This window comes from Plecotus auritus (genome assembly GCF_963455305.1).
Source record: "Plecotus auritus genome assembly, chromosome: 6".
NCBI classification, from domain to species: Eukaryota; Metazoa; Chordata; class Mammalia; order Chiroptera; family Vespertilionidae; genus Plecotus; species Plecotus auritus.
This window is the reverse complement of record NC_137773.1, coordinates 32,228,241-32,250,600: the sequence shown is the minus strand read 5'-3', so window position 1 is coordinate 32,250,600 and position 22,360 is coordinate 32,228,241. Positions and strand designations below refer to the sequence as shown.

The 22,360-nt window shown below is 41.5% G+C and overlaps 2 protein-coding genes across 4 annotated transcripts in view; one reads left to right on the top strand and one right to left on the bottom strand.

The window, feature by feature from the left end:
- The window catches only part of KIF20A (kinesin family member 20A), a 9,484-nt gene extending 7,810 nt beyond the window's left edge, over positions 1-1,674 (top strand). For both annotated transcript variants that reach the window (XM_080672503.1, XM_080672504.1), the window contains exon 19: positions 374-1,674. In XM_080672503.1, the coding sequence (XP_080528629.1) occupies positions 374-691 (318 nt within the window). In that variant the 3' untranslated portion in view covers positions 692-1,674. The remainder of the gene's footprint in view (positions 1-373) is intronic.
- CDC23 (cell division cycle 23) lies at positions 910-22,360 on the bottom strand. Of its 2 annotated transcripts, XM_080672506.1 has the most exons (16): positions 22,179-22,360; positions 22,019-22,091; positions 20,006-20,143; positions 16,384-16,426; positions 15,778-15,883; positions 15,543-15,675; positions 10,687-10,864; positions 10,509-10,606; positions 10,283-10,364; positions 4,806-4,959; positions 4,566-4,685; positions 4,123-4,198; positions 3,745-3,806; positions 2,994-3,072; positions 2,793-2,912; positions 910-2,594 (listed from the first exon to the last, which is right to left on the bottom strand). In XM_080672506.1, the coding sequence occupies exons 1-16, from the start codon at positions 22,337-22,339 to the stop codon at positions 2,424-2,426; spliced, it is 1,794 nt and encodes a 597-aa protein (XP_080528632.1). In that variant the 5' UTR covers positions 22,340-22,360; the 3' UTR covers positions 910-2,423. The 2 variants fall into 2 exon arrangements, with proteins under 2 accessions (XP_080528632.1, XP_080528633.1); XM_080672507.1 differs by lacking the exon at positions 22,019-22,091 and having other exon boundaries at positions 22,179-22,359.

Genomic DNA, 22,360 nt, shown 5'->3' with positions numbered 1-22,360 from the left:
CTCTCCCATCAGCCCACACCAGGGTTATGTGAAAAGGGGAATGAGGAGCAGAAGAGAAAGGTCAAGATTTTAAGTATAAGTCACTGTGCTAATTTATAGACATTTTCTCTGTTGTAACAATTGGAGGTAGATAGTATCACATTTCATCCAAGATGCTTAGATTGTAAGAAACCTTGTTTTATGCACAGGCCTGAAACCCTCTAAGACAAAACACTAACAATTAAGCTCTGAAATTAAAATACCCACTGTTCAATAAGCTCTGAGCTTAAAGAGTTACAGTTGTAAATTAGTAGTGGATGGCATGTATTACCTTGCCCTTCTTATTCTCTCATATACCAGATATGATTTCTATGACTTTACTGATCTTCCTTAGGATCAGACCCTGGCTGAGCTGCAGAATAACATGATGTTGGTAAAAATGGACCTTCGGAAGAAGGCGGCATGCATTGCGGAGCAGTACCATACTGTGCTGAAACTCCAAGGCCAGGCTTCTACCAAAAAGCGCCTTGGTGCCAACCAGGAAAACCAGCAACCAAACCAAGAGCCCCCAGGGAAGAAACCATTTCTTCGAAATTTTCTTCCCCGAACACCCACCTGCCAAAGCTCAACCGACTGCAGCCCTTATGCTCGGATCCTGCGCTCACGGCATACCCCTTTACTCAAATCTGGGCCATTTGGCAAAAAATACTGAGGTTGTGGGGAAGAAGAGAGCAGGCCTTGTCCTGAGGTGGGTCAGCTGCTCAGCTTAAGAAATAAGTCTCTTTTAAACTTCACCATATACCTTGAACTTTATGCAAAATGTAATATTCACACACTAGTTGGTTTTTTTTTTGTAATATAGTCACCTATGTAACCTCATGCTTTTTTACTTATATGGTTTTTATGCAGCACAAAAAAGAAAGCTATATTAAAGATATTGTTCACATTTTTTAATTTGAATCCCAAATTTAACAAAACCATTCAAATTATAAAAGGAAAGAAAATTTGAACATTATCATCATTCAGGCCCATGGAAACCCTGCACAGGAATGTCGCTAGACATCTAAGAAAACTTAAAAAGAAATGAATTCGAGGGACATTATATATTCTAAACCTTCCTTACTATAAAATGAAGTATCACACATTAGGAGGTGAATAGGTAACAAACTTGTTTTGGAAACATGAACATAGGAAGGCTGGGTCCTGAGCTCAGAATAATTCATGTCATCTACTATACAAATTCAATGCAGCAAACATAACCATAGCATATTCCTCCTACTAAATACGCATGCACAGGCCTAAAACCCTCTAAGAGCACACTAACAATGATTCCCTTTACCTTGTCTAGCCTGAAAAAAAGACAATTACATCAAAAATATTAAAACAGACCAGCTTGAAATGAGTTTATTCTTGTCTGTAGTTACAAAAAGTTATCTCCAAATGCCATGAGATTATCTGTAATCCTGTCTCCTTACTTTGCTTTTTTGGGGGGATATAGATAACTAGACACCTTTTGCTCTTGGTAGGGGCCTTCATGCTCCGTGAGATTGTTTGTCCCTTCTATTCAACTCTAGTAAGTTACTTCAAATTTGAAATATTCTAGGAGACTCTGCAAAACAAATGTACAGGCAGTCCTCAGGCTACGTCAGACTCGACGTACATCGTTCGTGGTTACGTCACCATCTCCCATTTATTAAAAAAAAAAAAAGTTCCGTCATTTCAACATATGTGCTTTATGTTTTTTATTATTTATTTACCACAAGTAAAGGTCAGGAATTGTTATCTTTCTCTGTCACTTCATTACTGCTGTGTATGTGCTCCATGTGAGTGACGTAGGTGCTTATGTAGGTGGGTTCTGACTTACGATAAAAATCGCACCGTAGGAACAGATCTCAGACGTAACCCGAGGACCTACTGTATAGTTTTACTCCATTTAAACCTAATCTCTGATAGAACAGCCATGCTCAGCAAATCCAAGAATACGATCATGTCTATCCAGTGCCCTAACCTTGCTAGGGTATCCAGTGCCCCTACTGTCAGCAGAGGACAGACTCACAAACTTTTCTCCTTTCCTCACTTCTCAGGAAACCACTCCCAGCAGCATTAAAACAGTTACTGTAGCCTGTAGCCTTGCCTGTGCTAAAGTGCTAGTACAAGGATGTTTGGGGGTGAGGTGGGGAGAATCTGGGAAGAAGGCCAAGCTCTGTAGCTACTATGAACATGAGGAAGAAGTGCTTCTAACTGGCAAGACAGTGTCTGTTTCCTGCCAGGATTCTTCTGTCAGTCTACTCTGAAGGTGATTCTATAAACTCTCCCCAAGGAGCTGTTTCCATCTGTATACACAAAAAAAGCTAAGGTACTTGGAAGAACAGACATGGCAATTTTTTTACATGGAGGTAAGGCTTAACATCAGTCTGGCAATGTGCTAACTTGAAAATAGTCAACTATGGTGTGACTGAAGACAGGTTGAGTGGAGAAACTCTGCGTGTAGGAGTATTGTTAGCAGACAGTGACGCCGGTAGGAAAAAGGGTGCAGGCATCTCAGTGGAAGGAGTCTCTCCTTGGTTCCGAAGCTGCAGGATTTGCCGGAGCAAGGCCTTACCTTCTTCCCGGGTCTGAAACAAAGTCAGGCAACTATTTCAAAATATGTCCAAGGATATTCTCAAAAACAGGTTCTAAAATACTCATGTGTAAGTTTCACAAATCAAGATAGCCTTTCCACTTACATAATTATCCACTTTCTACTCCCAAATCATGTTAAAGATTATATGTTTGACCCCAAATCCAAACTCTATTAAATAACTGATACTCACATCATTGAATGCACAACACTTTTGGGCACAAGTCGAAGCTTCATCCCACAGCTTGCACTTAAAATAGTACTGGGCCAGATAGCGGAAAGCTGTGCTCTCCTCCAAGTGTTCCACTATTTCCTAGATAAGGAAAGCAGAGATGACTAAGGTGATAAGAATAAATAAAATCAGCAACCCAGTCCTCATGTCCAGGACACATACCCCACAGGTATAGATATCTTGGATATATTTGATGTAACATTGAGCAGCCTGTTCTGACTCAGTCAACTGTTCATGAAGCCTACAAAAGAAATTGGTCTTTAAGTACAAATCAGATCTCAAAGCTAAATAATGATAAATAGTAAAAGCACATGATTAAGAGCAAAAAAATGACAACACAGAGACATGTACAAATTTTTACATAAATGGCACACTGGGACCCAGAATAGTATTAGTGCCCAGAAGCGAGGTTATTTTTATCAAATTTAGTATCATTACTCTGCTACTGGTAATGGAGGGAGAGTTAGCAAATACATAAGCTGAGTAACAAACCTTTGCAAAAACTATGTTAATATCCTGAGTAAGATTTTAAAAAAAGATAATTCAGATTTTTTTCTAATAAGCCAGAAAAGAACTGGCATGAATAAAATTGTATTTAAGAACCTCTTTGCCTACTATTTCTGAGTTATTATTTTCTTAGTTCTTATTAGGAGATCAGTACTTAGTTTTCCTAGACTGCTCTGACATAAAAATTTCATTTCTTTCAATTCATTCTTGGTCCCTTGCCTAATAGGAAAGCAATTCCCACTTTAAAGAGAAGTCATTCTCTCAAGTCAAATGGCTAAATTTTCAGATCAATATTCATACACCCTGCTACATCCCCACATTCATGTAGGATGATGGATAGAAGGCTCACCCACCATACCAGAGGAGCCAACAGAAATATCAATAGCGTTTTACTCCTTTCACTCACTTTGCAAGTTTCACCAGAGCCATTTTCTCCACATCTCCCACAGCGTAAGCTCTCCAGTAACACTGTCAAAAAAATAAACTTGTCACTTTGACCATTGCCCAGGTGCCATGACTAATCACACAAAGGCTCAAGTCCTGCAAGCCTCCCAGAACTTCAGATTTGCAGGATGCAGGCATTTTTACTAAATCATAGGTACAGGCTACATACTGACATTCCCACAGATGATGTCACCCAAGCTTTGCTTTTTAGCCTATTATGTATTCCGACTTCCACATGTAGAGATACCAGAATGAAGAAAAGTTACAGAGCACAGATAGCCCCACCCTTCATCCAAGCAGCAGATTCCCACTCACTTCTCAAGGGCTCAATCTCAGATACCTTTTTGGCTTCCACAAGTTGATTGAGTTTCTCATAACATTCTCCTAAAGCAACCAGCATACGAGAATCATTGGGCCTGAGACAAAATAGTAGTAGTGTGAAAAGTCTTACAGATAACTAAAGTCCACCACCACCACTACTGTAGTGATCCCCCCTTATTCGAGGTTTCACTTTCCAAGTCAACTGCAGTCCGAAAATATTACATGGAAAATTCCAGAAATAAACAGTTAGTTCTTAAGTTTTAAATTGCACACCATTCTGAGTAGCATGATGAAATCTCACACCATCTTGCTCCTTCCCATCCAGGACATGAATCATCCCTTTGACCAGTATATCCACACTCTATATACTACCCACTAGTTAGTCACTCAGTAGCCATCAAAAGAGAAAGAAAAGTGTCAGCACTCCTCAAAAAAAACACATTGTCAAGTGGCCAGACTTACCGAAGCTGATGGGCCCGTCTATAATAATAAAGGCAGTAAAATGGCATCTTAAGGATTTCATAGGTCTGCCCGAGGCCATACCAGGCTCTGTAGTCCCGCTTATTAACCTCAATGGCATGTCTAAGAAATGGAAGAGCGACTGGTAAGACAGCAGAATCAAAGTTAGCAACTTGCAGGCTCAAAAGATGCTCCTAACATCACAGCAATCTGATCTACCTAACCCCACAACTAGGAGCTCACCTATAAGCCTGAATAGCAGCAGATGTGTTCTTCATTTCCATATACTCATGTCCCATTAGTGTCCAGGCCCCAAGATACCGAGGATTCAATTTCAAAGCTCTTTGGAAATATAAGGCTGCTTTCTCATGCTGAGAACGCAAACTATAATAATTGCCTGATTGAAAAACAAAATATATGAATAATTAGAAAGGTAAAAATAAAAGTTCACTGCCCTAGCCGGTTTTGTTCAGTGGATAGAGTATCAGCCCATGAACTAAAGGCTCATGGGTTCGATTCTGGATCCCTAGCCCAGTCAGGGCCACTGGGGGAAGCAACCAATCAATGTGCTTCTCTCACATCGATCTTTGTCTTTCACATCAATGTTTCTCTCTCTGTCTCTCCCCCTCCCTTCCACTCTCTCTAAAAATCAAAAGAAAAACATCCTCAGGTGAGGATTAACAAAAAATTAAATAAAAAATAAAAGTCCACTAAAATAGACAGCATTCCACAGAGTGGACATGAAACCATAACTCATTCCCCCAAATTCCTTGCAGAACAGCCGAACTGTACATAAAGGAAATATTATCGCTCCCTTGGGAAATATATATCATTTATCACACATTCTGGTTTAAAAAAAAAGTGTTCCCTAACAGTGCAAGTTTTTCTTCATTTTATTTTATCTGGATATAGCATTTATACACATATTTTGTTAAGGGTTAAGACATTTTTAGAGTAAGCTTTATATTTTGGTTTTCCAACTATATTGCTAGGGTACCTCAAGGGTGAAAAAGGTAGAGCTCTGAGCTCCGCTCTCCCTCAGGAATCAAAGCGGTTATATTATCACTAGAGGCTCGGTGCATGAAATTCGTGCACGGGCCGGGGGTGAGGTCCCCCTCAGCCCAGCCTGCACCCTCTCCAACCCAGGACCCCTCGGACATCCCTCTCACAATCCTGGACTGCTGGCTCCTAATCGCTCACCTGCCTGCCTGCCTGGTCGCCCCTAACTGCCCCCCCAACCCCCGCCGGCCTGATCGCCCCTCACTGCCTCTGCATGCCAGCCTGATGGCCCCTAACTGCCCCCCCTGCCAGCCTGGTTGCCCCTCACAGCCCCCCCACTGGCCTGGTCGCCCCACGCAGCCTGCTTGTTCAGTCGTTTTGTCATCCCTCATTAACCCCCTGCCGGCCTGGTTGCCCCTCACAGCCCCCCCACTGGCCTGGTCGCCCCACGCAGCCTGCTTTTCAGTCCTTTAGTCATCCCTCACTAACCCCCTGCCAGCCTGGTTGCACCACGCAGCCTGCTGTTCAGTTATTTGGTCGTCCCTCACTAACCCCCCCTTGCCAGCCAGGTCGCCCCACGCAGCCTGCTGTTCAGTCATTTGGTCGTCCTTCACTAACCCCCCTGCCGGCCTGGTCGTAGGCAGCCATCTTGTGAGGGCCTGAGGATTAATTTGCATATTACCTCTTTAATATATTGGAGGATTGAAAAAAGCAAGTCAGTCCTGGCTGGGTAGCTCAGTTGGTTAGAGCATTGTCCTGATACACTAAGGTTGGGTTTGATTCCCAGTCAGGGCAAATACAAGAATCACCAATGAATGCATAAATAAGTGGAACAACAGATTGATGGCTTTCTCTCTGTGCCTCTCTCTCAAATCAAATCAATAAAATACAATTTTTTAAAAAGAGCAAGTCAGCCTTGGTCAGTGTGGCTCAGTTGATTGAAGTGTTGTCCCATTCTTGGAAAGGTTGCAAATTCGATACCTGGGCACATATCCAGGTTGCGGGTTCAATCCCCAATAGTGATGCATTTGATCAATGTTTCTTTCTCTGCCCACCCCCTTCCTTTCTCTCTAACATCAATAAACACATCCTCAGGTGACAATAAAAAAAAAAGAAGAAGAAACAAACAGCATGGTATTGGCAGAAAAACAGACACACAGACCAATGGAACAGAACTGAGAGCCCAGAAATAAAAACATATGTATATGGCCAATTAATTTTTGACAAAGAAGCCATAAACATAGAATGGAGGGAAAAAAGGCTCAATAAATGGTGCTGGGAAAACTGGAAAGCCACATGCAAAAGAATGAAACTACTTTACAGTTTGTCCCCATGTACAAACATTAATTAAAAATTAATAAAAGACCTGAAACAATAAATTACATAGAAAACTTGGGCAATCTGGTTCCAGAGTCCAAATCTTAACTTTGTTGTACTGTCATATATGCTGATATAAACATACTTACATATACCCTCAGAGATTGGAACTCCAGAAAAGATGCAGAAGGAAGTAATCAATTCACATCAAGACATAAAAGCAGAAGCAATGACTAGACAACTAGGAGATTCCTGTCATCACTCTATTAAGTTGTTGCATTTTCTCTTGGGTCTTTAGTTTCTTTTTTTTTCTCCATCCTTCTTTCTCCTTTCACTTCCTCTGAATTTGCTATAATATGAAAGCTGAAGCATATTTCATATTCTGTCATATCTAATGTTCCTTATTCTTAAATTTTAATATAAGCAGGCTGAATTCAACAAACATTTACTGATCATCTTTCAGGAACTTTGCTGGACATTACAGATATACTGAAAGAGAAAAAAAAAGTTCAGCCCAGCCCGTTTGGCTCCATGGATAGAGCATCAGCTTGCAGACCAAAGGGTCCCAGGTTCAATTCAGGTCAAGAGCATGTACTGGTACCTCAGTTGCAGGCTCCTCCCCGGCCCAGGCCCTGGTCAGGGTGTGTGCAGGAGGCAACCAATCAATGGGTATCTCTCACATCGATATTTCTCTCTGTCTTTCCCTCTCTCTTCCACTCTCTCTAAAAAGCAATGAAAAAATATCCCCGGGTGAGTATTTTTTTAAAAAGTTCATTGAGGTCACCTGAAATGATTATTAAAAAAATAAACAGGAAACTCCTAAATCATTATTCTTCATGTGTATTTCTCCTTTGATTTTAATTGGCTTTAAGTCAATAGGCTAAAAAAAACAAAACAAAACACTGTTCATTGTCTCACCTACCTCTATTATCTTTCTTCATGTAAAGGGCACTGTTAGCAATCTGGTTACCCAGTCACCAATTCCTGTTTGTTCTACTTCCTAAATATCTTCTAAATCCTCTCTCCTCTCCTCATGCCAGTATCTCCTCATCATACGTTTTCATCATCCTGGATTATTGCAAAAGCCTCCTGGCTGGTCTCCCTGCCCCTAGACTCACCCTTTTTCTAATCCTCTCAGCACACTGTCTCCAGTCATCATTTGAAAAAGAATATCTGAACACTTTTATCACTCTGGCTTAAAATCCTTCAGAAGACTCCCACTGCCTTAAGAATAAAATCCAAATTTTAAGCAAAACAAAAAAGGCTCTTCAAGATCTGGCCCTTTTTTGTACATTCCCACCTCCCACACCATGCTTTAGGATGCTGAACTATTTCCAGCATAATGTCTGTTTCACACTTCAATGCCTCTGCACTGCAATGCCCTTCCCAACTCAATCCTCCCCTACTGAACTCTTTCACTCCTGCCTATTCTTCAAGCATCACCTTCCCTAATCTCAGACTCAATTAGATGCCTTTCCTATGTACTCTCTTTCTTTCTTTTTAAATGTTTTTATTGATTTCAGAGAGAGGAAGGGAGAGAGAGAAATATCAATGATGAAAGAGAATCATTGATCAGGTGCCTTCTGCATACCCCCTTACTGGGAATTGAAAGTGCAACCCCCGGGAAATGTGCCCTGAATGGAAATTGAACCATTACCTCCTGGCTCATAGGCCGAGGTTCAACCACTGCACCACACTGCCCAGGCCCTATGTACTCTTTTAGCATCCTATGTTTACCTCAATCATAACACTCAGCCCATTGTATTATAACTGTTTTCTTAATGGACTTCCTAAATAGGCAGTTAGGGTAGGTAATGCAATACAAAGCACAGTGCCTGGCACTCTGAGTAGAAGATGCTTGAAGATGTTTTCTGAATAAACTGGAGTTCCATCCTCACTTAATGGACTGTATACTTTATTCATAATGTTCTATATTGAAAAGATCATTCGTTCCTACTCTTACCTAAGTTTCCAAGGACTTATTACATAACCATGCCAGACTACAACTTCCTCAAGGACTGGAAATATTCACTGAATAATTGATGAATTGAAATTCTATCAGTTTATTAACAACATCCTGATCTAGAAAGGTACAAATGCATGATCTTGATGCAGTGTCACCAAAGACCTAGAGATAGGGTATGTCCCTTTCATCTCCAGGAAACTTAGACTTTCAACCACAACCAATCAAGCTTACTTTTATCCAGGAGTGGCCATTCATCTGTTTATGTCAGCTGATTATCAGGCCACACTAGTGTGGCCAAGTACATAGGACCATGGTTCATAACCAGAGATGATTCTGACCCAAGAAGTTATTTGGCAATACCTGCAAATATTGTTTTTAAATATATTTTTATTTATTTCAGAGAGGAATGGAGTGGGAGAGAGAGATAGAAACATCAATAATGAGAATCATTGATCGGGCTGCCTCCTGCACGCTTCCTACTGGGGATCAAGCCCACAACCCCAGGCATGTGCCCTTGACCAGAATCGAACCAGGGACCCTTCAGTCCGCAGACCTACGCTATATCCACTGTGCCAAACTGGGTAGGGCACCTGCAAATATTTTTTATCAGCACAACTAGGGGGAAGGAGCAGTGGGTAGAGGCTAAGGATACTACTAATACCCTACAATGCATAGGACAGCCCTCCACAAAAAAATATTGTTACCTCAAAATGTCATTAATGCCAAGATTGAGACACCCCAATACATAGGAACAGGTACTCTCATCTCTTTTCATAGGATTGGAAATTCTTACAAATTTTTCTTTTTAAGAGAAGGAGAGAGAGAGAACATCAACCAGTTGCCTCCTGCATACCCCCAACCAGGGTTAGAGCCCGCAACCAGGGCATGTGCCCTGACTGGGAATACAACCAGCAACCTCTTGATGCACGGATGACACCCAACCAACTGAGCCACACCAGCTAAGGCCTTACAAACTTTTTAGTAGTACTAAAGTTTAAAATATATATATATAACTTTTGATCCAGTCTCTTACTGTACACATACAAAAATGTTTCCTGAAGCAATTTTTATATTAAGTAATGATGGTACATCTATATAATATTAGATCACAATAAAAAATAATAAAAATCTAGATACAAAAAAAAGAAAAAGATATATTAAGTTTAAAAAAGGAAGTTACAAAGCAGTGTGTATAATGATATAGTTTTTACAAACAAACTGTACACACACTTGCACACACACATTTTTAGTATTCACACAGAAAAATATTCTAGAGTCATGTTCTCTAAACAATCTTGGGGATGGGGTTATAGTGAGCTTTCACATTCTACTATACATAATTTTGTTACCTTTGATACTTTTATACTGTTGTTATTTTTATACTTGTATTATTTACAATAAAGGTAAATCTTAAAAGAAAAAGAATAATGACTCTTACCAATTACACAGCAAGTTTCTACCCGATATTTATCAATCTCACAGAGGTTGTGAGCCAGATAACTCAACTCAGATTTCATGCTCTGAAGAAAAGAAAAAGACAGTCTAAGCATGAAAAATGAACCTCTTAAATTACTTTCCTTGTAGTTAATGCAACTGGATGACAATCCAACCCAGATGAAAGCACAAATGAGCTTAATCAAGTCCAAGTAAAGGAAGCAGCTCACCCTGACGTAAAGAAGATTGGAGAATGTATCCATATTCTCAATCCTATAAGGGTCTTGTTTCCTTAGCTCATTAAAAATAGAGAGGGCTTTATCAATATCTGCAGAAATAACATAGTTCAGAAAACAACACAATGATACTTTCAGGTTTTGAAGAATTTCATTGTCCTTATTCACTTACCTCTGATATTATGATAGGCAACTGCAATTTGGGAAACAATATAAGAGCTCTTAGAAAAGCCCACATCAATGAGATTCTGATACTTTTGCAGGGCCTCCTCTATCAACTGCAATTCTGTGTATATATGAGCCAGAAAAAACTCTTTCATCCAGGTGTCTGGCAAAGACAGGAACTTCAGCTGGCAGCAGGAAAGAGAGGAACACATTTAATATATTTTGACCTCTCTCCCAAAAGAACATCAAGGAACTATTTTTATTGTCTAAAGCAGCGATTTTCAACCAGTGTGCCACAAGAGGCACAGTGCTGTGCCAAAAGAATTTTTAAAACATGCAACACCTGCCCTAACCAGTTTGGCTCAGTGGATAGAGCGTCAGCCTGCGGACTGAACGGTCCCATGTCCGATTCCGGCCAAGGGCACATGACCGGGTTGTGGGCTCGATCCCCAATAGGGGGCGTGCAGGAGGCAGCCAATCAATAATTCTCTCTCATCATTGATGTTTCTATCTCTCTATCCCTCTAACTTCCTCTCTGAAATCAATAAAGAAATATATTTTTAAAAAAAAATGCAACACCTGACTATTTAGTCAGGGGCACTGACCCCTTTTCCCTTACACTGTCAAATAAAAAAAGTGACAAGAGTTAACACAACAGTACCCACCTGGAATGAATGACCCAAAATTATACCTATATATTTTTGGTCAGATCGACAAAAATTGTATTTTTTAGTGTGCCACAGAATTTTAGTAATTAGTTTATGTGTGCCATTAGATGAAAAAGCTTGAAAATCACTTGTCTAAAGGTGTTTATCACGGGAAATTTTATTAAAGCACCTAATAATGGACATGGGGCATTTCAAGTGTAATAGGATTTACAAGCACAATAGGCAGGAAAGGCCCAGTTGGGGAAGGCTTCAAAGAATAGATAGGATTTGAGGTGTCTTGGAGGTGGGTAATTTGAATAGAAAAAAGGGGAGAGGAAGAGAAAAAAATGAATGTTCTAGGCAAGGACAACATAAATAAAAGAAAAACAGTTATAATGAATGTGGGTGAAGAGGTTGATGAAACTAGGTTGTTTGAAGGGAAGCTTTGTGCTGGGACGCAGTGGAAAAATAAGACTGAAATGGTAGGGTGGTTCCTATAGTGCAATAGGAAATGGTATGCAACAGGAAACCACTGAATTTTTATGCAAGAGAATCATGATGACATGGGTGTTTTAAGAATAAATTTGGAAACCGTATGCAGGAGGGCTTAGAAATGGGAGTGAAAAAATGGGAAAGCTAGATAAAAAGTATATATTACTTATAAGAAATCCAAGTTGGAGATAAACAAGATGGCAAAGGAAGCCAAAAGAAAGAGACAGATACAAGAAGAAACCATGGCCCTAACCGGTTTGGCTAAGTGGATAGAGCATCGGCCAGCAGACTCAAGGGTCCCAGGTTCGATTCCGGCCAAGGGCATGTACCTTGGTTGCGGGCACATACCCAGGAGGGAGTGTGCAGGAGGCAGCTGATCGATGTTTCTCTCTCATCGATGTTTCCAACTCTCTATCCCTCTCCCTTCCTCTCTGTAAAAAAATCAATAAAATATATATATTTTTTTAAAAAGCAGAAGAAACAATGGCCATGTCTGGTGGTTGAATAAAGGAGATAAGAGAAAGGAAAGAGGCAAATATGATTCTGAGGCATTAAGACTGGGTATCATGCCCTGGCTGGTTTGGCTCAGTGGATAGAGCATCGGCCTGCGGACTGAAGGGTCCCGGGTTCGATTCTGGTCACACATGCCCAGGTTGCAGGCTTGATCCCCAGTGGGGGGCGTGCAGGAGGCAGCCGATTAGTGATTCTCTCTAATCACTGATGTTTCTCTCTCTCTCTCTCTCTCCTTTCCTCTCTGAAATGAATAAAAATATATACTTTTTTTTTTTTTAAAAAGACTGGGTGTCTTGAGAAATAGTGATGCTAATGAGAATCTATCAAGTTGAGAGAAAGAGCCTGGCCTGTGTGACTCAGTGGTTGAGTATCAACCTATGAACCAGGAGGTCATGGTTTGATTCCCGGTCAGGGCACATACCTGGGTTGCACGCTCAATCCCCAGTAGGGGGTGTGCAGGAGGCAGCTGATCAATGTTTCTCTCTTATCATCGATGTTTCTATCTCTCTCTCCCTCTCCCTTCCTCTCTGAAATCAACAAAAATATATATTTTTTAAAAACTAATATTAAAAAAAAGTTGGGAGAAAGAGAATTTGGTAGGTAAGATGAAAAATCTAGTTTTGTGTATTTTGAATTCAGAGATAAAACAAACTGTCAATGAAATTCTAGTAGGCAGTTAAAGATAGGTAAATACAAGTAAACAAAGGTAAAATTTTAGACACAGACTTAGTAGCATATATCATATTAGGAGAAACCAACCAGACTTTGGCTCTTCAGAGCAAACAAAAAGAAATGTGTTGCCCTAGCCAGTTTGGCTCAGTGGATAGAGCGTCGGCCTGCGAAGTGAAGGGTCCTAGGTTCGATTCCGGTCAAGGGAATGTACCTTGGTTGCGGGCACATCCCCATTGGGGGAGGGGCGGGGGTGCAGGAGGCAGCTGATCGATGTTTCTCTCTCATCGATGTTTCTAACTCTCTAGCCCTCTCCCTTCCTCTTTGTAAAAAATCAATAAAATATATTTTTTAAATGTGTTATCATTTCCATTAATTACTGAACAGCAAATAAACTCTATAGACAATATCCTCTAATAATGACTACTAAAATGATTGCAGTTTATAAAGCAATTTCATATATATTATTTCCTTAACAAATCTCTGTATCTTCTCAGAGTCCTATGAGCTCAGCAGAGACTTAAAATGTTTTAAATATGATCCCCTTTTAAAATATATATTTTTAATTGCTTTCAGAGAGGGAGAGGGAAAGAAAGATAGAAACATCAATGATGAGAGAGAATCATCGATTGGCTGCCTACTGAATACCCCCCACTAGAGACAGAGCCGCAACCCAAGCATGTGCCCTGATGGGGAATCAAACCATGACCTCCTGGTTCATACATAGGTGTTAACCACTGAGCAACACCAGCTGGGCTAAATATGATCCTTGATATCAGAGGAACCTTTCCTATAATAGCATCTTTGAAATTAAGAAACTGTAACAGCCCTAACCGGTTTGGCTCAGTGGATAGAGCGTCGGCCTGCAGACTGAAGGGTCCCAGGTTCGATTCCAGTCAAGGGCATGTACCTTGGTTGCAGGCACATCCCCAGTAGGAGGTGTGCAGGAGGCAGCTGATCAATGTTTCTCTCTCATCGATGTTTCTAGCTCTCTATCCCTCTCCCTTCCTCTCTGTAGAAAATCAATAAAATATATTAAAAAAAAAAAGAAACTGTAACAATATTTAGTCAATAAAACAAGTTACAGTAAAACTTGAATGTGAATACATGAATATGAAAGGTATCTTCTATAATAATAAAAGCGTAATATGCTAATTAGACTGGACAGCCGAAAGACCTTCCGAACGTCATTCCAGACAAAGCTGCCATGGTGGGGGCTGAGACAGAGGTGGTTAGGGGCAATCAGGCAGACAGGCAGAGGCAATCAGGCAGGCAGGCTGGCAAAGTGGTTAGGGGCGATCAGGCAGACAGGCAGAGGCGATCAGGCAGGCAGGCAGAGGGGTTAGGGGTGATCAGGCAGGCAGGCAGGCAAGCGGTTAGGAGCCAGCAGTCCTGGATTGCAAGAAGGATGCCTGACTGCCAGTTTAGGCCCAATCCCCCTGGGATCCCTGTGGGATCGGGCCTAAACCAGCAGTCAGACATCCCCTGAGGGGTCCCGGATTGCGAGAGGGTACAGGCCGGGCTGAGGGAAATCCCCCACCCCCCGCCAGCCCCGAGCACAAATTTCGTGCAACAAGCCTCTAGTCCAGTGGTTCTCAACCTTTCTAATTCCGCAACCTTTAATACAGTTCCTCATGTTGTGGTGACCCCCAACCATAAAATTATTTTCGTTGCTACTTCATAACTAGGAAAACACAGGTATTTACATTACGATTCATTAACAGTAGCAAAATTACAGTTATGAAGTAGCAACGAAAATAATTTTATGGTTGGGGGTCACCACAACATGAGGAACTGTATTAAAGGGTCGTGGCATTAGAAAGGTTGAGAACCACTGCTCTAGTCTATAATAAGGGTAATATGTTAATTAGACCAGACGACCTTCCAGACAAGCCGGGGCTGCGAGGGAAGCCCAGGTCCCAAGCCCCAGGTGCCTGCTGGCAGCCGGAGGGAAGCCTGGGTCCCAGGTGCCTGCTGGTGGCTGGAGGGAAGCCCGGGTCCCAGGAGCCAGAGGGAAGCCGGTGCTGGCAGCCAGGGGAAGGAAGGCCTACTCTTGCACGAATTTCGTGCATCGGGCCTCTAGTCCTAATATAACTGGATGCAAATCAAACAGCAACTACCAAACAAGAGCTAGACATTTGTCTTTCAAATGAAGACCTGAAGACTGAAATCCCAACAGTGAAAGAGACCATAGAAGGAGCAAAGAGCTAGCTATATAATCAAAGGCTTAGCAAACCTCTCTCCTCCCACCCCATTACTACAGAATTATATAAAACTTGAAGCACAGACTTTTTCACATAGCTCATCTTTTTAAAAAAATTTTTATTGATTTCTGAGAGGAAGGGAGAGGTAGAGAGATAGAAACATCAATGATGAGAGAGAATCATTGACTGACTGCCTCCTGCACGCTCCCCACTGGGGATCAAGCCCGCAACCTGGGCATGTGCCCTTGATGGTAATCAAACCCAGGACCCTTCAATCGCAGGCGACACACTAACCACTAAGAAAACCAGCTAGGGCCACATAGCTCATCTTAACTTACCATCTCTTTGTCTGTAATCAAGTTACAGAGCTCTAGCCAGGCTCCCCAATGCAAAGGCAAAACATGAGTAGCCTCCACAAATACATCAATGGCCTCTTTCACCAAGTCCAGTTTTCGAAGCACAACGCCATACCTAGAAAAGAAGGAAACCATCACAGAAGGTAATGCTCTATAACAGCTCTCTTCTACTCAGGAGAATATGTTGTAGAAAGTTCCAACTTACTCTAACACTTACAGATAAAGGCCAAAACCATCAAGTTCCCGAGCTTGGTGCTTTTTGCTGAGCTCCACTCTCAATTCTCTAAGAGCCTCATTTTTTACTTGTCCTTTTTCCAGCGGGCCTAGAAAAGAAACAAGTCTCTAATCTAAGAGAAAACTGCTGGTCTTCATTTTATAGACCTGGTATTCCTTTTGGCATCAAACAGCTACACCTGAAACTTCCAGCAAGCACTCACAAGTGGTCAATATCTTACACAATTTTTTTCCCCAAAAAATAACAACTGATAACTGGTCTGCAGTCATATTTTGCTAGGCCCACACAGGTTTTTAAAGCATTGAATTAGTATCAACATTTAAAAATCAGAAGCCTCAACTAAAAATCTGAATTTCCAGCTTCAGGTTGCAGGCAATGGAATAGAGTCAGAGAAGAAAGCCTTGACAACAGCAGGCCACAAGGCAACCCTCAGTTGGAGCTGGGAGACAATCAGCCAGTTGTGCTATCTAATTTCCAATAGCCCTCCTCAGACCACTTCACACATTTGTACCACCTGCCTGGCTTCTATAGGCATTTGTGTGTGCAACCCCTGCTTTAATCTAAAAGGTAAAAAAAAGAAATTCATACCTAGGCTATCAACTGTTTCATCATCCTTCTTCTTTTCTCCAGACTGTAAGAGAAAATCCACACATAGGTCTTTTTACCAGTTAATTCTGAACCTGTTCTAACACTAGCAGCCTGATTCCACCTAAAGGGCCCAAAACCATTCAAAATGGCAGCTACTATCGGTCACTAATTTTAAGTAACTATTCATGGGCTCCCATTGGTCAAATCTGGAATAATTTGAGCATCAAATAACTAAGTACTGTAATGAATTATATAAACAAAAATAAAAGAATCCTGGAGAGAAACCAAGATGGTGGAATAGGTGAACACCTAAACTGCTGCCTCACACAACAATTTCAAAACTACAGCTAAAAGTCAGAATCATCCAGAACCACAGGAAAGCTGGCTGAGTGGAAATTCTACAACTAGAAGGAAAGAGAGGGGCACACGGAGACTCAGAGGAGCTGCAAAAGGCTGAGGTACGGAGACACGTGCGTGGAGAGGACGGGCGGCTGAGTGCCTGGCTAGCTTTCTCTAGCGGGAGAGAGACAGAAGCTCCCAACTGCACTGAACCCCAGTCCTGACTGCACTGAACCCCAGTTCCGGGTGAGACCCTGGGGTCCCAGACTCATACGGGGGGAGTCTGGACTGTCGGGAACAGAGAGGAGTGCACAGAAACTCAGGGGAGCCGCGAAAGGCAGAGGTCTGGAGGCGCGCATGCGAGTGCGCGCAGAGAGGACTGACTGCTGAGTGTGCCTCTGGCTTTCTCTAGCGGGAAAAAGACAGAAGCTTCCGACTGTGCTGAACTCTAGTTCCGGGCAAGACTCTGGGGACCCAGACTCATTCGGGGAGAAACTGGACTGTCTGGCAGCGGGCGAAACTCGAGGGTGGCTTTCTCTCAGAGGTGCTTGCAGCGATTACCGAGGGACACTGAGACCCAGGGGCCTCATACGGCAGGGCTGACGAGAAGCCAAGGCTGTCTGCTCTGCCCTGAGACTCCACCCCATCCAAGCTGAGCACAGACGCTTTTGCAATTTTGCAAGTCTTGTCTCATAAGGCTGTCTCCAGCACAGAAGTTCTCCCAGTGTAGGCACAGCTGATCCTCACAGCCAATTGGCCTGGAGGTCAATTCCTCCCAGTGATACCAACAACAATCAAGGCTTAACTACAATAAGACTGTGCACAAAGTCCACAAAGGGGTGCACCAAGAGTGTCCACCTCAGGTAACTGGGGAGGCTCAGCCACTGGGCCACATAGGACACCTAGCACACAAAGCCACTCTATCAACTCAGGGAAGCAACCAAAATGCGGAGACAAAGAAACAGATCACAAACGAAAGAAATGGAGGAAAGCAAATGATTGGATATAGAGTTCAAAACCACAGTTATAAGGTTTTTCAAGAATTTCCTAGAAAAGGCCGATAAATTTAGCGAGACCCTTGAGGATATGAAAAAGGACGAACTAGAAATTAAGCATACACTGACTGAAATAAAAAATATTATACGGAGACCTAACAGCAGACTAGAGGAACGCAAGAATCAAGTCAAAGATTTGAATTACAAAGAAGCAAAAAACACTCAACCGGAAAAGCAAAAAGAAAAAAGAACCCAAAAAGTTGAAGATAGTGTAAGGAGCCTCTGGGACAACTTCAAGCGTAACAACATCCGAATTATGGGGGTGCCAGAAGAAGACAGAGAGCAAGATACTGAAAACCTATTGGAAGAAATAATGACAGAAAACTTCCCCCACTTGGTGAAAGAAATAGACTTACAAGCCCAGGAAGCGCACAGAACCCCAAACAAAAGGAATCCAAAGAGGACCACACCAAGACACATCATAATTAAAATGCCAAGAGCAAAAGACAAAGAGAGAATCTTAAAAGCAGCAAGAGAAAAACTGTTAGTTACCTCCAAGGGAGCACCCATACAACTGTCAGCTGATTTCTCAACAGAAACTATGCAGGCCAGACGGGAGTGGCAAGAAATATTCAAAGTGATGAATAGCAAGAACCTACAACCAAGATTACTCTACCCAGCAAGGCTATCATTCAGAATTGAAGGGCAGATAAAGAGCTTCACAGATAAGAAGCTAAAGGAGTTCATCACCACCAAACCAGTATTATATGAAATGCTGAAGAGTATTCTTTAAGAAAAGGAAGAAGAAAAAGGTAAAGATAAAAATTATGAACAACAAAATGACAACAGATACATATCTACCAACAAGTGAATCTAAAAATCAAGTGAATAAGAAATCTGATGAACAGAATGGACTGATGAATATAATAGAATCAGGGACATAGAAAGGGAGTGGACTGACAATTCTCAGGGGTAAGGGGATGTGAGGGGTGCGGGAAGAGATTGGACAAAAATCTTACACCTATAGATGAAGACAGTGGCGGGGGGGTAAGGGCATGGGGTGGGATGGGAAATCAGGTGGAGGGGATCTATGGGGGGAAATAAAAAGAGGAACATCTGTAATAATCTGAACAATAAAGATTTATTTTAAAAAAACACACAAGTGGCTAAGGAACTTATATGCATACATGCTTAGCCCATGGACACAGACAATAGTGTGATGAAGGCCTGGGGGGCAGGGCAGTATGGTGTAGAGGGGGTCAATGGGAAAAAAAGGGTGACATCTGTAATACTTTCAACAATAAAGATAAATTTAAAGAGAAAAAAAAATGCTGAAAGGTACTCTAAGAAGAGGAAGAAGAAAAAGGTAAAGATAAAAATTATGAACTACAAATACATATCTATCAACAAGTGAATCTAAAAATCAAGTGAATAAAAACTCTGATGAACAGAATAAACTGGTGAATATAATAGAATCAGGGGCATAGAAAGGGAGTGGACTGACAATTCTCAGGGGGAAAAGGGTGTGGGGGGTGCGGGAAGAGACTGGACAAAAATCGTACACCTATGGATGAGGACAGTGGGGGGGAGGTAAGGGCAGAGGGTGGGGTAGGAACTGGGTGGAGAGGAGCTATGGGGGGAAAAAAGAGGAACAATTGTAATAATCTGAACAATAAAGATTTATTAAATTTTAAAAAATAAATAAAATAAAATAAATAAAAAATAAAAGAATCCTTAAGCTAGGTAAATAGATAAATGGAAAGGGAAGGAAAGACTCTTGCTTAGAATAGAATGACAAATGAGCAGCAGTAAATGTGGAGAGTGCTAGAGGGGAAAATCATCATTTTGCAAAATCATAGTAAAAAATACTTCAGGCAAGAATTAACAATGAATTTCTTGACTAATGGATATTTAAGTTGTTGACATTTTGGGGGTATTACAAAAAAATATTTCCATGAACAGAGGTATTTACATTGGGCAAGTTACTTAGAGTAGAATTGCTTGGTCATAGTATTTCAAATTAACATAATCTACCCAAACTGACTTCAAATGGGGCGGGGGGAGAGAGGGGGAATCTACTGCCTCACACCTTTATCAATAATGAATATTATCAGTTTTTTTAAATATTTTCTTTCATAGCATTATTTTTTTAACTTTATGACAACTTCTTTATTATTGTCAAATATTTATAAAATACATTCACCAAATAGGCTATTGCTATGCTGTTTAAAAGGTTTAACTTTTTCCACTTGGTTCAAAGTAGAATGACGTCTTAAAATGGCCCTCACCAGGTATCTAGAATACATGTACAGGAAATAGGCTTTCTTGCTATTGCAACCATGCAGGAAATGTGCTGCCCGATCATACTCTTTAACATCAAAGTAGGCTTTGGCCAGGGTGTAAGCATCCATATCCTGGGCATCTTCCTAGAAGAGACAAATTTTTGTAAGTGATTGGGAATAAGAAAAAATAATTTTTCTCTCCTTTTCCTCCTCCCAAAACCATATATATAATGAAGTAAAGTCAGATAACTTTTTTTTTCTTCAAAATAAAAAGTTATCGGAGCCCAACTACAGTGGCTGGGTGGTTGAGCATCGACCTATGAACCAGGAGATCCCAGTTCGTTTTCCAGTCAGGGCACATGACCAGGTTGAGGGCTCAATCTCGGGGGGGGGGGGGGGGGGGAGCAGGAGGCAGCCTATCAGTGATTCTCTCACATCATTGATGTTTCTATTGCGCGCGCACTCTCTCTCTCTCCCTTCCTCTCTGATATCAATAAAAATACATATTTTTTAAAGTTAGAGGAAAAAATAAAAATTTGTAAAATATTAAACCAACACACTCAGAAACTTTTATTGTTTCTGCAAATGTAGAAATTGTATAGGCTTTAGTATTAGGGACCTATATTCAAATTCTAACTCTGATTTTCTGGCTTCATGACATCAGTAGGAAAGTTACTTAGCTTCTCTGAGTATTCACTTCATCAGTAAATGTAGCCAATAATATAGATTTGACATGAGGGAAAAGGTGAAAGAGAAAGTTATAGAAAATGTTTGGCATTAATATTTGGCATTCCCTTCCTTCCCCAGGCTTTTAAATTTCTACATAAATGCAATATACTGCAATTACTTATACTTTTCGTACTTCAAGAACATTTTGACACGTTAGTATTGCAAAAAACTACAATACAGCTATAATTCTCTGTGAAGAAAAATGAAATAATGCATATTTAAGTTAAACATATAATCCACATCCCAAATTCTAGGGATAAGCTGATTAAAACTTTAATAATTTCATTCTCCTCATCCTTCTTGCCCCAAATATTACCAGCACAAAACAGGAACCAAAACATATTCAGTGTTTTCTTCACTGAATGAACGTGTCTTAAATGTGGCTCTTCAGCTTAGGATTCTGCTGGCCCTTTTCATATCCACTTATTTGTTTATTTCTTCCCCTGCCCCTTCTCAACCTGCATTACACCTTTTTTAAAAATGTGTTTTTTATTTACTTTAGAGAGAAAGGTAGAAAGAGAGAGGGAAGGAGAGAGAGGAAGAGGGAGAGGGAAAAGGAGAGAAACAGAGATCAGCTGCCTCCCACAAGCACCACTGGACCAGGGAATCAAGCCTGTAACCTGTACATGTGCCCACCCGGACCGGGAATCAACCAGCAACCTTTCAGTGCACCGGAGGACACTCAACCAACTGAACCACACCAGCCAGGGCTGCACTATACCTTTTAGAGTAAAAAATATTCATTGTTTTTAAAGGGAGGGAGGAATCAAGTAACAAAATGGATTACGATGAAAAGCATTCAGACTACATAGTCTATGTAAACACATGTACTATAGATGACATAAAATATATTCATATCTCATTTAATTCCCTCAATAGTCCCATAAAGTAAATACTATTATCCGCATTCCACAGATGAGGATACTATGGTTCAGGGGGTTAAATTGCCGAAAGTCACCAGTGTGGCTGACATTTGAACCCAGAGCTGTGTGAATCCGGGCCAGCTTCGCATTGTTGTAAAAACCTTTGATTCTGGCTCATTGTCTAAGCTGTGCTACAAAAGCTAAAAGGCTGAAATCCTAAGCAAGGATTTTTTCCTTATTCTCTCCAGCTTAAGTAACGCACCACCAGATCTTCCATAGCTCAACACAACCACACAGATAAAATCGCTTAAAACGCCCAGCTCTTTAAAAGCTTGAATTCCTTTTGCAAACATTCCTGCGAAGTAAGCAGTCTGCTCCCTCCATTGACAAGTCATTCCCTCTTGGGCCGATGGGGAGCAGTCCTTACCTCTGTCATAGGCGGAGGCGGCTGCAGCTCGACTAGAGGCAACGCCGGGAGGGAGAAGGCCAACTCCGCGGACCTGGAACACCCCGCAAACTGAATCAGCTCCACAAGCCCCCCAAGGCCAAGGACCCAAGCCCGGTCCCGTCCCACCCCGACATCTCACCATTTGCTACTGTGCAGTAGGCCCCGCTCTCGGGTAAGGCCAGCGATAAGTAGCAGCTGCTTTTTAATTTCCCGCAAATTTGAGAAATCGCCACCAGCTGACAAGATGGGTACCCCCGGAGTCGTCAGGGCCACAGGAACTACAGAAGGGCTCGCGGCCATCTTTCTGTCTCAGCCGCTCCA